A 14,914-nucleotide genomic window follows, 5' to 3' on the forward strand; every position below is an offset into this window, starting at 1 on the left:
ACTTGGTTAAAACTCCATGGTGAATATTTTTGCATATGTGTTGCCCTAAGTTAAAAAGAACTTAACTGTTTGAATTTTACATCGATTTTACATACTTACATCTGATCATTGTATTTAATACAAGCAGATAAAACGTAATGATGAAAAGCGAGGAGGGGGGGGGGGTCACTATTGAACAGCGCCGCGAAGAACCTGAAAGATGTTTCCGGCTACGCTCTCCCGAAAAACCAGCTGTAGCGGAACGTGCTCTGAAAAAAGGACTCCGAATTTCATTCCATAAAACTTCTACACTCCTGGAAATTGAAATACGAACACCGTGAATTCATTGTCCCAGGAAGGGGAAACTTTATTGACACATTCCTGGGGTCAGATACATCACATGATCACACTGACAGAACCACAGGCACATAGACACAGGCAACAGAGCATACACAATGTCGGCACTAGTACAGTGTATATTCACCTTTCGCAGCAATGCAGGCTGCTATTCTCCCATGGAGACGATCGTAGAGATGCTGGATGTAGTCCTGTGGAACGGCTTGCCATGCCATTTCCACCTGGCGCCTCAGTTGGACCAGCGTTCGTGCTGGACGTGCAGACCGCGTGAGACGACGCTTCATCCAGTCCCAAACATGCTCAATGGGGGACAGATCCGGAGATCTTGCTGGCCAGGGTAGTTGACTTACACCTTCTAGAGCACGTTGGGTGGCACGGGATACATGCGGACGTGCATTGTCCTGTTGGAACAGCAAGTTCCCTTGCCGGTCTAGGAATGGTAGAACGATGGGTTCGATGACGGTTTGGACGTACCGTGCACTATTCAGTGTCCCCTCGACGATCACCAGTGGTGTACGGCCAGTGTAGGAGATCGCTCCCCACACCATGATGCCGGGTGTTGGCCCTGTGTGCCTCGGTCGTATGCAGTCCTGATTGTGGCGCTCACCTGCACGGCGCCAAACACGCGTACGACCATCATTGGCACCAAGGCAGAAGCGACTCTCATCACTGAAGACGACACGTCTCCATTCGTCCCTCCATTCACGCCTGTCGCGACACCACTGGAGGCGGGCTGCACGATGTTTGGGCGTGAGCGGAAGACGGCCTAACGGTGTGCGGGACCGTAGCCCAGCTTCATGGAGACGGTTGCGAATGGTCCTCGCCGATACCCCAGGAGCAACAGTGTCCCTAATTTGCTGGGAAGTGGCGGTGCGGTCCCCTACGGCACTGCGTACGATCCTACGGTCTTGGCGTGCATCCGTGCGTCGCTGCGGTCCGGTCCCAGGTCGACGGGCACGTGCACCTTCCGCCGACCACTGGCGACAACATCGATGTACTGTGGAGACCTCACGCCCCACGTGTTGAGCAATTCGGCGGTACGTCCACCCGGCCTCCCGCATGCCCACTATACGCCCTCGCTCAAAGTCCGTCAACTGCACATACGGTTCACGTCCACGCTGTCGCGGCATGCTACCAGTGTTAAAGACTGCGATGGAGCTCCGTATGCCACGGCAAACTGGCTGACACTGACGGCGGCGGTGCACAAATGCTGCGCAGCTAGCGCCATTCGACGGCCAACACCGCGGTTCCTGGTGTGTCCGCTGTGCCGTGCGTGTGATCATTGCTTGTACAGCCCTCTCGCAGTGTCCGGAGCAAGTATGGTGGGTCTGACACACCGGTGTCAATGTATTCTTTTTTCCATTTCCAGGAGTGTATTATTAAACGGACCAACGGCTTCACGGACAGCATGAGAAAAGAACCAATGATGGTCAAAATATCGTACAACACCCTCAACAGCTGAGAACGGCCTGCGATCCTGTAATTGGGGAACTGAAGTGGGCGTGGCGGTCGCCGTACTAAAACATTACCATTTATGATGTGGGATCAAGCACTGGTGACGTCAATGACAACGCCGCGGCTACATAGGCATGGCGGCAGCTTCCACACTGCAGTCAACCAATTGACTATGGCAGAGCAGATCTCTATCGAAAGCTCCTGAGTAATTAGCCACTTGACACGGCTTGACACCTGAGAATATTTTATTAATGAATATCGTTGTGGTGCATGCATTCGTATAGGAACCTAATGGGACTGTACGAGGTTATGTTACAAAAGGTTTTATTTACATCTACATCTACATCTACATGACTACTCTGCAATTCACATTTAAGTGCTTGGCAGAGGGTTCATCGAACCACAATCATACTATCTCTCTACCATTCCACTCCCGAACAGCGCGCGGGAAAAACGAACACCTAAACCTTTCTGTTCGAGCTCTGATTTATCTTATTTTATTTTGATGATCATTCCTACCTATGTATGTTGGGCTCAAAAAACTATTTTCGCATTCGGAAGGGAAAGTTGGTGACTGAAATTTCGTAAATAGATCTCGCCGCGACGAAAAACGTCTTTGCTTTAATGACTTCCATCCCAACTCGCGTATCATATCTGCCACACTCTCTCCCCTATTACGTGATAATACAAAACGAGCTGCCCTTTTTTGCACCCTTTCGATGTCCTCCGTCAATCACACCTGGTAAGGATCCCACATCGCCCAGCAATATTCTAACAGAGGACGAACGAGTGTAGTGTAAGCTGTCTCTTTAGTGGACTTGTTGCATCTTCTAAGTGTCCTGCCAATGAAACGCAACCTTTGGCTCGCCTTCCCCACAATATTATCTATGTGGTCTTTCAAACTGAAGTTGTTCGTGATTTTAACACCCAGGTACTTAATTGAATTGACAGCCTTGAGGATTGTACTATTTATCGAGTAATCGAATTCCAACGGATTTCTTTTGGAACTCATGTAGATCACCTCATACTTTTCGTTATTTAGCGTCAACTGCCACCTGCCACACCATACAGCAATCTTTTCTAAATCGCTTTGCAACTGATACTGGTCTTCGGATGACCTTACTAGACGATAAATTACAGCATCATCTGCGAACAATCTAAGAGAACTGCTCAGATTGTCACCCAGGTCATTTATATACACTCCTGGAAATGGAAAAAAGAACACATTGACACCGGTGTGTCAGACCCACCATACTTGCTCCGGACACTGCGAGAGGGCTGTACAAGCAATGATCACATGCACGGCACAGCGGACACACCAGGAACCGCGGTGTTGGCCGTCGAATGGCGCTAGCTGCGCAGCATTTGTGCACCGCCGCCGTCAGTGTCAGCCAGTTTGCCGTGGCATACGGAGCTCCATCGCAGTCTTTAACACTGGTAGCATGCCGCGACAGCGTGGACGTGAACTGTATGTGCAGTTGACGGACTTTGAGCGAGGGCGTATAGTGGGCATGCGGGAGGCCGGGTGGACGTACCGCCGAATTGCTCAACACGTGGGGCGTGAGGTCTCCACAGTACATCGATGTTGTCGCCAGTGGTCGGCGGAAGGTGCACGTGCCCGTCGACCTGGGACCGGACCGCAGCGACGCACGGATGCACGCCAAGACCGTAGGATCCTACGCAGTGCCGTAGGGGACCGCACCGCCACTTCCCAGCAAATTAGGGACACTGTTGCTCCTGGGGTATCGGCGAGGACCATTCGCAACCGTCTCCATGAAGCTGGGCTACGGTCCCGCACACCGTTAGGCCGTCTTCCGCTCACGCCCCAACATCGTGCAGCCCGCCTCCAGTGGTGTCGCGACAGGCGTGAATGGAGGGACGAATGGAGACGTGTCGTCTTCAGCGATGAGAGTCGCTTCTGCCTTGGTGCCAATGATGGTCGTATGCGTGTTTGGCGCCGTGCAGGTGAGCGCCACAATCAGGACTGCATACGACCGAGGCACACAGGGCCAACACCCGGCATCATGGTGTGGGGAGCGATCTCCTACACTGGCCGTACACCACTGGTGATCGTCGAGGGGACACTGAATAGTGCACGGTACGTCCAAACCGTCATCGAACCCATCGTTCTACCATTCCTAGACCGGCAAGGGAACTTGCTGTTCCAACAGGACAATGCACGTCCGCATGTATCCCGTGCCACCCAACGTGCTCTAGAAGGTGTAAGTCAACTACCCTGGCCAGCAAGATCTCCGGATCTGTCCCCCATTGAGCATGTTTGGGACTGGATGAAGCGTCGTCTCACGCGGTCTGCACGTCCAGCACGAACGCTGGTCCAACTGAGGCGCCAGGTGGAAATGGCATGGCAAGCCGTTCCACAGGACTACACCCAGCATCTCTACGATCGTCTCCATGGGAGAATAGCAGCCTGCATTGCTGCGAAAGGTGGATATACACTGTACTAGTGCCGACATTGTGCATGCTCTGTTGCCTGTGTCTATGTGCCTGTGGTTCTGTCAGTGTGATCATGTGATGTATCTGACCCCAGGAATGTGTCAATAAAGTTTCCCCTTCCTGGGACAATGAATTCACGGTGTTCTTATTTCAATTTCCAGGAGTGTAGATCAGGAATAGCAGAGGTCCCAGGACGCTTCCCTGGGGAACACCTGATATCACTTCAGTTTTACTCGATGATTTGCCGTCTATTACTACGAACTGCGACCTTCCTGACAGGAAACCACGAATCCAGTCGCACAACTGAGACGATACCCCATAGGCCCTCAGCTTGATTAGAAGTCGCCTGTGAGGAACGGTGTCAAAACCTTTCCGGAAATCCAGAAATACGGAATCAACCTGAGATCCCCTGTCGATAGCGGCCATTACTTCGTGCGAATAAAGAGCTAGCTGCGTTGCACAAGAACGATGTTTTCTGAAACCATGCTGATTACGTATCAATAGATCGTTCCCTTCGAGGTGATTCATAATGTTTGAATACAGTATATGCTCCAAAACCCTACTGCAAACTGACGTCAATGATATAGGTCTGTAGTTCGATGGATTACTCCTACTACCCTTCTTAAACACTGGTGCGACCTGCGCAATTTTCCAATCTGTAGTTTGAGAAAAATTATAGTTACTAATGCTTTGTTGAACTCAGTGTAGTAATTAGGATAGATTTGTAGCAGACTGCAGAGACTTCTATGCAGAAAGTGCATTCATTTAGATGTTGTGACCAGCATCAGGGTGCGTTTTTGTGAAGTATTTATTTAAGAGATGTGCTGTAGTTAACATTCCCTGTCATTCTTCCTCAGGTGCTACTTTAGTTACGTTACTATGTTGATAAGAATACATATAATCCGTACTTTACAAGTGAATGTGAATCATTTTAATTTTTTTGTATTAGGCATAATCAGTGGTTTTTATGTGTTTCCTCCTACATAGGAGCCAATGTGCATGTGAAAAGAATGAGAAACATGAAAACCACTGATGACTTGTAATGCGAACAGATAAAGTATGTTTGATTAAAAGCAAACTAAACATTCAGTTGCAAAAGACAGTTAATATTCATTCTTATCTAGTTATTCTTATCTAAATAATAAACATTACTGATTTGCTGTTATTGGTGTGGCTAGCTCTGTTTGTGATTTATTGTGCAACTACTGAAATTTTTTATCAGTGGGTGGGACAGAGATATCTGCACGTTCATAGACTTTCGAGTATAGAATAGTCGAAATGACTCATCAGAAATTGCGAAAATGTTCGAGAGAAAAGAATGCAAAGTGATTATCTTGGTGAGGTTGTTGGGTAGAGGGAGCAGATAGCAAGGGTAGCAAGGGGTGGAATTAGTGCCAATAAGACACTGAAATGCTTAGAGGACGTTATGGGCTGTGTTTCATACACTTTGGTAGAGATTTGGCAACAAACTCGGCAATTTTTGGTGCATTAAATATACTTGTGATACATTTTTGGCTATCAGTGTGTGAAATATCAGCAGTGAGTCTACCGGAAGGATAAAACAAATGTATGGTATGTATGGAGGTGGAGCAGAGACTGTAGAGGGAGCGTAGATCAGCCAGGATTATATTGCCTGAAATGTGGATGATTATGACATGCAATAAAATCTGTTGCATGTAGTAAGAAAGGAAAGAAGATTAAAATTTAACATCCCGTTAACGATTACGTCCTTAGAGATGGAGAACAATCTCGGATTGGAGAAGGATTCGCAATCAAACCAGGACTAGCTGGACAGAGAACTGAACCACTGTTCTCCTGTACGCAAATCCAATGTCTTACCACTGCGCTACCTTGTCCGGTTAACTTCATTTATGTGTACCTATGGAATACCTGAAGGCATTTCATCTGATGTGGCGGTAGTCTTGGACAACTACAATACTGGCCATTAAAATTGCTACACCAAGAAGAAATGCAGATGATAAACGAGTATTCTTTGGACAAATATATTATACTAGAACTGTGATTTCATTTTCACGCAATTTGGGTGCATAGATCCTGAGAAATCAGTACCCAGAACAACCACCCGTGGCCGTAATAACGGCATTGATTCAAACAGAGCTTCGATGGCCTGTACAGGTACACCTGCCCATGAAGCTTCCTAAACGATACCACAGTTCATCAAGAGTAGTGACTGGTGTATTGTGACGGGCCAGTTGCTCGGCCACCGTTGACCAGACGTTTTCAATTGGTGAGAGATTTGGAGAATGTGCTGGCCAGGGCAGAAGTCGAACATTTTCTGTATCCAGAAAGGCCCTTACAGGACCTGCGACATGCGGTTGTGCATTATCCTGCTGAAATGTAGGGTTTCCCAGAGATCGAATGAGGGGTAGAACCACGGGTCGTAACACATTTGAAATGTAACGTCCATTGTTCAAAGTGTCTTCAATGCTATCAAGAGGTGAACGAGACGCGTAACCAATGGCACCCTATACCATCACGCCGGGTGATACGCCAGTATGGAGATGACGAATACACACTACAAATGTGCGTTCACCGCGATGTCGCCAAACACGGATGCGACCATTATGATACTGTAAACAGAACCTGGATTCATCCGAAAAAATGACGTTTTGCCATTCGTGCACCCAGGTTCGTCGTTGAGTACACCATCGCAGGCGCTCCTGTCTGTGATGCAGCGTCAAGGGTAACTGCAGCCATGGTCTCCCAGCTGATAGTCCATGCTGCTGCAAACGTCGTCGAACTGTTCGTGCAGATGGTTGTTGTCTTGCAAACTTCCCCATCTGTTGACTCAGGGATCGAGACGTGGCTGCACGATCCGTTACAGCCATGGTGATAAGATGCCTGTCATCTCGACTGCTAGTGATACGAGGCCGTTGGAATCCAGCATGGCGTTCCGTATTGCCCTCCTGAACCCATCGATTTCATTTTCTGCTTACAGTCATTGTATCTCGAACAACGCGAGCAGCAATGTCGCGATACGATAAACCGCAATCGCGATAGGCTACAATCCGACCTTTACCAAAGTCGGAAACGTGATGGTACGCATTTCTCTTCCTTACATGAGGCATCACAACAAAGTTTCACCAGGCAACGCCGTTCAGCTACTGTTTGTGTATGAGAAATCGGTTGGAAATTTTCCTCATGTCAGCACGTTGTATGTGTCGCCACCGGCGCCAACCTAGTGTGAATGCTCTGAAAAGCTAATCATTTGCATATCACAGCATCTTCTTCCTGTCGGTTAAATTTGGCGTCTGTAGCACATCATCTTCGTGGTGTAGCAATTTTAATGGCCAGTTGTTTCATGGGCGTTGGGAATGAGATGTGGTCATGCAGTGGTGTGAATAGAATAGTGTATGTGACAGTATGTGGTAACTTCCACTTCGATGAAGGATTCACATAATAAACCAATTTCTTTGTGCTGGGTTCTACAGCTGGTAGGAATTTGTCGATGGTTAAAACTACAATTCCATTGTGGCAATACACCTAACGAGATTAGGAGATGGTAGGACGAGATCAGATGTGGACTAAAGAGTCGTATTGTTTTAGCGTTGACCGACGACTTATCTCGAGACGACACTTACGGTGTGGTGGAGGAATGACCCATCCGATGGGAGGCGTCTGCACGGCGTTCGCGGCAGGTGCGAAGGCTGCGGCAGCGGCAGCTGCGCTGGAGACGATGCTGGCTGCAGCTGGCAGCGCCGCGGCCGGAGGCGCTGCCCCACCGGCTGCGGATGAGGACAGCGGCGCGCCCACGCCCAGAGCTCTGCCGAAGGCGGGCGGCACGGCAGGGGCTGTGGACGCGGCGGGCGGCGCTTGTGCCGCGGGGACGGGCGCGAGGCTGGGGGCGGAGCCGGGGGTGGAGGGCGGCCCGCCGCTCAGGTCCAGGTCCAGGTCGTGCTGGAACGCTATTACCTCCAGCGCCTCCTTCAGTGCGTTGCCCTGGCTGTCCATCGCGGCCTCCACCTCTGCCGGATCCGGCCTGCAAATCGGGATACGGATAACGGTTTTCATCAAAGACATGGGAGAAAATACGAAGTAGTTTAATGTGTTTTACAAGTTGAGAATATGAATATCGGTGGATGGGCTGATATGAGCTTAAATTGTGTTAAAACTACGTGACAACCCATACACATGGAGAGGACAGTCGAAAATCCCCGTGAAACTTCAGACACATCTAGCTGAAGCAGATTTTTCATTTCAAACATTCGCGCCCGTCTTTTACGTCGTTGGTAGCTTTTGGAATTGTACGTGGTCTAAGATATGTTTGCCTATATCTATATTAATGTTCGCAAGCGAAGGGTACTTCTGGAACCACTGTCATATTCTCTGTCTATAAATATTGATCATTTCGCGGGACATAGCTGGGAGGCAATAATATGGATCGCACGCTCTCAGAATGTCAACTGTAAACCTCTTCGTGATATACAGTGCCTCTCTTGCAGCGTCTGCCACTGCAGTTTGTTGAGTATCTCCGTAACGCTCTCGTGCTTACTAAAGGATCACGGGACGAAATGAGTAGTTATTGGTTGGATCTTTACTATCTCTTCTAACAATCCAACCCGGTAAGGGTTCCAGAATGATGAGTAGAACTCAAGAATAAGTCTTACGGGTGTTTTGTAAGCTACTTCTTTAGTGGATAAGTTATATTTCCTTAATATTCTTCCATATTATCTCAGTTTGGCTTATGATCTACTTACGTTAGTTTTATTCGATCATTCCACTTTACGTGGGCCCAAATGACTGCTGATAGGTATCCTATATTTCTTGCTATTTCCAGCAGTTTACTGCCAGCACTGTAATGGGTGTCGGCTTCCCGGGGTGGCCGAGCGGTTCTAGGCGCTACAGTCTGGAACCGCGCGACCGCTACGGTCGCAGGTTCGTATCCTGCCTCTGGAGTGGATGTGTGTGATGTCCTTAGGTTAGTTAGGTTTAAGTAGTTCTAAGTTCTAGGGGACTGATGGCCTCGGATGTTAAGTCCCATAGTGCTCAGAGCCACTTGATTTTGTAATGGGTGTCTTCGGCTATTTATGTGCAATACGTTACATTTATTTGGGTTTAGGGTGAACTTCCAGTTCCTACTCCAATCACTGCTCCTCCTCAGCTTTTCTTACATTTTTTGCTGTATTCTAGCGTTGAAACCGGTAATAGACGAGGCCTGTTCACCGATATACTCGTACGGGCTGGCTCATACTCACGCCTCAGCAGTGAGCAACCGGCCGACTCGCGGCGAGTAACGGAAGGCGAAGAGGAGAGGAGGGGAGGGGAGGGGATGAGGTATCGGAACATGGCAGCTCGGCATGAGAAACTGTTGTTAACGAGTCTGTCGCAAGACCACAGATAAATCGCTTCATTCACGGTGGTTTGTTAATGCTTTCGTGGCAAATTTTTTTCCTAAGACTGTTGCATTAATGAGAAATGACAATGAAATGAGAGTTACATCGCTTCTAACTGGTGAGGTAGAGGACATGGGACAGCTAAGTACGAAAAATATGATTTGTTACGATTGATACCGCCTTGTGGAGAATGTCGTTTACGTACAAAATCTAACTGAACTTGGTGTTGTGATTATTTTATTCCCATGTTAAACTTAGGAACAAAGGATGTCAATTAATATAACTTATTTTGTTTTTCACTAAGGCAGCAATTTATGGTACCGGCTTCTGAACACTGCTTTCAAAGGTAAACTTTTAAGTTGAGGTCTGTCGGTGAGTTTTGTGCGTAGATTTCTTTCTTTTCGCTCCGGAAAAGATTGCATGCTCAATTATGAAGATCCAAACATCGACGTGATCGTGGCTGCAAACTTATGAAGTCGTGGAAATTTGTGTCGAAGAAAATTTTTATGTTAGTCTACAACATTTATTTTATTATGAAACTTGTCACACAACTGTCTGTCACATTGCGGATCTGTAAGTTGTAACTGTAGCTAGGCAGTCTGCAGTGACGTGTTACAAATTGATACTGGTGTGCCTGAACCTCGCTCTGAAGTTCCTAACGCAGCCACAACGCCGCTTTTTATCGATTTTAAAAGAGCTACTGCCTACTTTAAGCACTGTGGCATCAAATCAACAGGGTATTTGGGGAGGAAAGGTCAATATTTTACACAGTGATACTATAAGCAATTCTGAACAAAAAATGTTGTATGAACACAGGTCCGCAAACTCTTCGTTGGGGAGGTATGGGTATTGAAAGGAACTTTAATTCTGCAAAATTGATGTGCACAACGTGAACATGTACGTAATACAACTCGCCGTAACGTGATTTTCTTGAAAGCAATGTCACAGAGAAGTACAGTTATGTTACACATTTTTACATAATGTTTATTTACTTTACATTTAGTACATAATGCATTACAACATGCATGTTACATGTATTCAGTTGAAAAAGACGTACCACGACTTTTACAAACGGCTTTAACACTTGTCGTACAGATGTTGTACAGTTCACAGAACAGGTTCGAATATCCCACCATGAACGTCAATGCCCTTTTGCGCTCTAGCGATAACATGTTGTGTTGCTTGTTCAGTTGCCTGTGTTTGGTTCCTACTCAGTTCAGCAGCGTGCATGATGCGACGAAGCAGTTCATCTCGTGTATTTACCTTCACTTTATGCACCTCTGATTTCATCCAACCCCATAAACGGAAATCGAACGGTGTAAGGCCAGGTGATCTTGGAGGCCAGTCAATAGTACCGCCACGGCCAATCCAGCGATTAGGGTAGGCGCGGTTGAGATGGTTCCTCACACGTAAGGTAACATGTGGAGGGGCACCGTCATGTTGAAAGTACATTCCAGTTTTCTTGGCTAAAGGAACGTCTTCCAATAGCTCCACAAATGAATTTTCCAAAAAATGCAGGTACCTCTCTCCCGTCAGTCGCTGACTGACGATAAACGGACCTATCAAAAGGTTACCTATCATGTAAAGCGAACTTGGAAATTGCTATCCACAGAAGCGTGCGTATTTTCCCATGACCATTGATGATTATTGCGTGTGTTGTTTATCCCATGTCGTGAAAACTGGGCTTCGTCAGTGAATAGTGTGTATGGAAGCAAATGACTATTCTCAATTACACAGTGACAGAATTGAAGTCGCTGGGCATTGTCGCCAACGTGGAGATTTTGGATGCAGGTTTCCGCATGTAATGTTTCCCATACATGTGTCCGTGGGACATTCATACGCAGGGACATTCTTCGTATGCTCGTACCGGGACTTCGCTCAAAACTTAGGATAATTTCTTCCTTTTCTTGCAAAGTTTGTTGACGTGCATGCTCGGACGAAAAATGTCTTCTCGGAAGAGACCCTGCTGCTCGCAAAGTGATAAACACTTTGTTAAACACCCTGCGATCAAGTAATTGTCGAGTCGGGAAGTGCCTCTGGTATTCTTCTCTTGCAGCGATAGCACTACCGCACAGAAGCCATAAACGTACACCATATCTGCGTATTCCCCGTTACTGTAGACGTGTGGCATTGTTAGCAGCGCTTGTACGAACACCGTTAACACCATATACTACACAGCTAACCGATCCGTGGCCGGCCCATGTGGCCGAGCGGTTCTAGGCGCTTCAGTCCGGAACCACGCGGCTGCTACGGTCGCACGTTCGAATCCTGCCTCGGCTTGGATGTGTGTGATGTCCTTTGGTTTAAATAATTCTAAGTCTCGGGGACTAATGACCTCAGATGTTAAGTCCCAGAGTGCTTAGAGCCATTTGAACCATCTGACCGATCCGTCGCTGGTACACTACACAATGAGGCTTACATGGCACAACTGCGCAAACAACGGGTGATTGTACTACGTACGTCACATGACCATGATACGAGCTGGGTTGCATAGCGTAAACGTGGCATGTACATCACGTTACCGTCCAGTTCTATTGCGTATACGTTCACGTTGTGCACATCAGTTTTGCAGAATTAAAGATCCTTTCAATACCCATACCTTCATAACAAAGTACAGTAGAGCATCGATTCTCCGACCTAAACTGGCCGCGGCAAGGTCGGATAAGCGGGAAGGTCAGATAACACGGAAAATAATACAAAAAGGCACAAAAATGAACTAAAGTAGGCCAAATGAGTTAAATATTTAATAGAATACAAATCAAATTAGACTGAATAGATATTTACTGTGTGAAGAAGTTAGTAATTATCTTTTGTTTGCCTGCTGTTTGTCGTTTCTTTGCCGCTAAATCATGCAGTCTCTTAAGAAGTAAAACCTCGGTAGACGATGTTTCCTCCAGTTGCTCTACACATTTTAAAGCAGTTTCTAAGGCCTTGTGTCCTTCGTTGTGAGAAATCTTGGGCGCACTTTCCTCCACTACATCCGCTTCTTCGTCTTCTTCTTTTTCATTTACCATGTTGACTACTTCTACATCTGTAACTTCAAATTCTTCATCTTGGACAACCCATTCACTTCGTAACAATGAAAGCAGGGTAGTATTTTCTGGTTCGGTCTGCTGCTGTAGATTTTCATCATCTGGGGAATTTTCTTGATTTTCCTGTAGCAAAATTTTGCAGGATTTTGCAGTTGTATTTGCTCCAACACTCTCCCAAGATTGGGCCACGTCATAAGCTACGTCTTTCAAATTAATACGGCGCAATTGCTTTAGAATGTCTTCTCCCTTGTCCACAGCATTAATTAAAGAGGAAAGCAAGTTTTTGCCGTAGTTTCTTTTCAGTGTCTCTAAGGTCCCTTGGTCCGTAGGCTGACATAAGGATGTGACATTTGGAGGCAAAAACATGGCCTCTATATCTTAATCTTGAAGTTCATCTTCATTAGGATGACAAGTGGCATTGTCTGGAAGCAACAGTGCTTTGCGGGGCAAGTTGTTGGCTTCCAAAAACTTTTCAGTTTGTGGCACGAACTCGTTAAAAACCATTCTTTAAAAATGTCTGAGCTCATCCAAGCAGTTTTTTGGTTGTAATATTTCACCGGTAAAGCATTTTAGATACGTTTTTAAATGCTCTCGGTTTTTTTGGCTTACCTGTCATAGACAGTTTCATTTTCAAATTTGCTATGGCGTTGCTGCATGCAAGAATTATCACTCTTTCTTTGCCACGTTTGTTGCCTGGCGCTGCCTTTTCGGCCTTTGACGCTAATGTTTTTTCCGGTAACATTTTGTAATTGAGACCAGTCTCGTATCAGTTAAAAATTTGATCGCGTGTTAAGTTTTCCTTGTCCAATAGCTTGTGAAGTTTATTCCTAAACAATTGAACAGCTTCAAAATTTGCTGAAAGCTTTTCACCACAGACATTAAGTTGTCGAATTCCGTATCTTTTCTTCCATCTATCGAGCCAGCCTACACTAGGTGTGAAATCAGGTCACTTTGACGCTGTTCCCTGCAAAATAGGTCCCGATATGGGTACACCTCTATCTCTATGCTGAGTAAACCATAGGAACAAAGCTTCACTTACTTTTTCATAATCACATTTTTTCATGGTTTTCCGATCTTCCAAAACAGCCGAGGTTGCTCGCTGAGAACACCACTTCTCAATTTCGTTGAGGTTCCTTTTCCAGTCTCCAACTGTTGTTCTCCCGACGTTATAATCTTGCGCCACATTTAATAAAGTTTCACCATTGTCTACTCTTTTTAAAGCTTTAAGTTTTTCTTCCATTGAAACGACCACCTTTTTCTGCTTTGAAGCCATCATCACAAATTTTTACAATAAACAAAGTGAAACACGTCCACTCCACTACAGGTCTAAGTTAGCACTGAAGAGTGAGGAGTAGCAGACGGCGCCAATGAACTGAGTATCAACAAACAACACGCTAGTCACTGACCTGTCGTCGGCTGGAGCACGGCCGGCGCGGTGAAAGGGTCGGATAACCGAAGATCGGATATTCGAGACTCTACTGTATTTGCGGACCTATGTTCATATAACATTTTTGTTCAGAATTACTTATACTATCACTGTTTAAAATATTGACTTTTCCTCCCCAACACCCTGCATACGCTTGCATCTAAGGCTGCGGCGGACTTAACACACGGTCATTGTACGGATAATTGAAGGTAGAGAAGGGAAGAAAGGAAAGGAAACGGAGGGGATCACTGCTGCCAGTTGCATCGGGACATGATGCGGAATCAGCGGCGACGAGTGAAAACGTGTACCGGACCGGGAGTCGTAACGGGGATCTCCTGCTTATTAGGCAGAAGTGTTAACGACTTCGTCATCCAGGACACAGCGTTACCGCAACTGCGCGGACTTTCTCGGCACGCCTCACGGCCGATCCGCACTCACATCGAGTGCCGCCTATCCTCAGTCCCTGTCCATTTCCTCCACGTTCACTCTCCGAAATTCCAACAGGAGGCGGGACGTATTTGTGCACCCACACTGAAGAAGGTTGATCCATTGCTCAGCTAGGCCTATCAAATTATATGAATGCGTGGTGTTTGTTATTTCGGATATGTCCGAAAGAAAAGACACCATGCATTCATATAACACGGTCATTCCTCTGAATACACCGCAAAGTTTGAGTTTCCCCTGGACTACATAACGATGTCTGATTTCACATTTCACCGCGAGGGCTCAATACCCGTGTGGCGAGCGGTGTGTGAGCGCTCGTACTCGCCTAGCCGCCTTCTGAAGTGGCATGCTGTAGACAACAGAGTCGTCTATGCACAGCCACAAGGAGCGTCCAGTGTTAACCACTAAAAGTC

The 14,914-nt window shown here is 46.7% G+C and overlaps 1 protein-coding gene across 1 annotated transcript in view; it reads right to left on the reverse strand.

The window, feature by feature from the left end:
- Positions 1–14,914, reverse strand: part of LOC126205909 (transient receptor potential cation channel subfamily V member 4) — a 247,344-nt gene that overhangs the window by 42,782 nt on the left and 189,648 nt on the right. Inside the window, exon 14 of the mRNA XM_049938875.1 lies at positions 7,848–8,245. Within this exon, the coding sequence (XP_049794832.1) occupies positions 7,848–8,245 (398 nt within the window). The remainder of the gene's footprint in view (positions 1–7,847; positions 8,246–14,914) is intronic.

Source organism: Schistocerca nitens, chromosome 1, assembly GCF_023898315.1.
Source record: "Schistocerca nitens isolate TAMUIC-IGC-003100 chromosome 1, iqSchNite1.1, whole genome shotgun sequence".
Taxonomy (NCBI): domain Eukaryota; kingdom Metazoa; phylum Arthropoda; class Insecta; order Orthoptera; family Acrididae; genus Schistocerca; species Schistocerca nitens.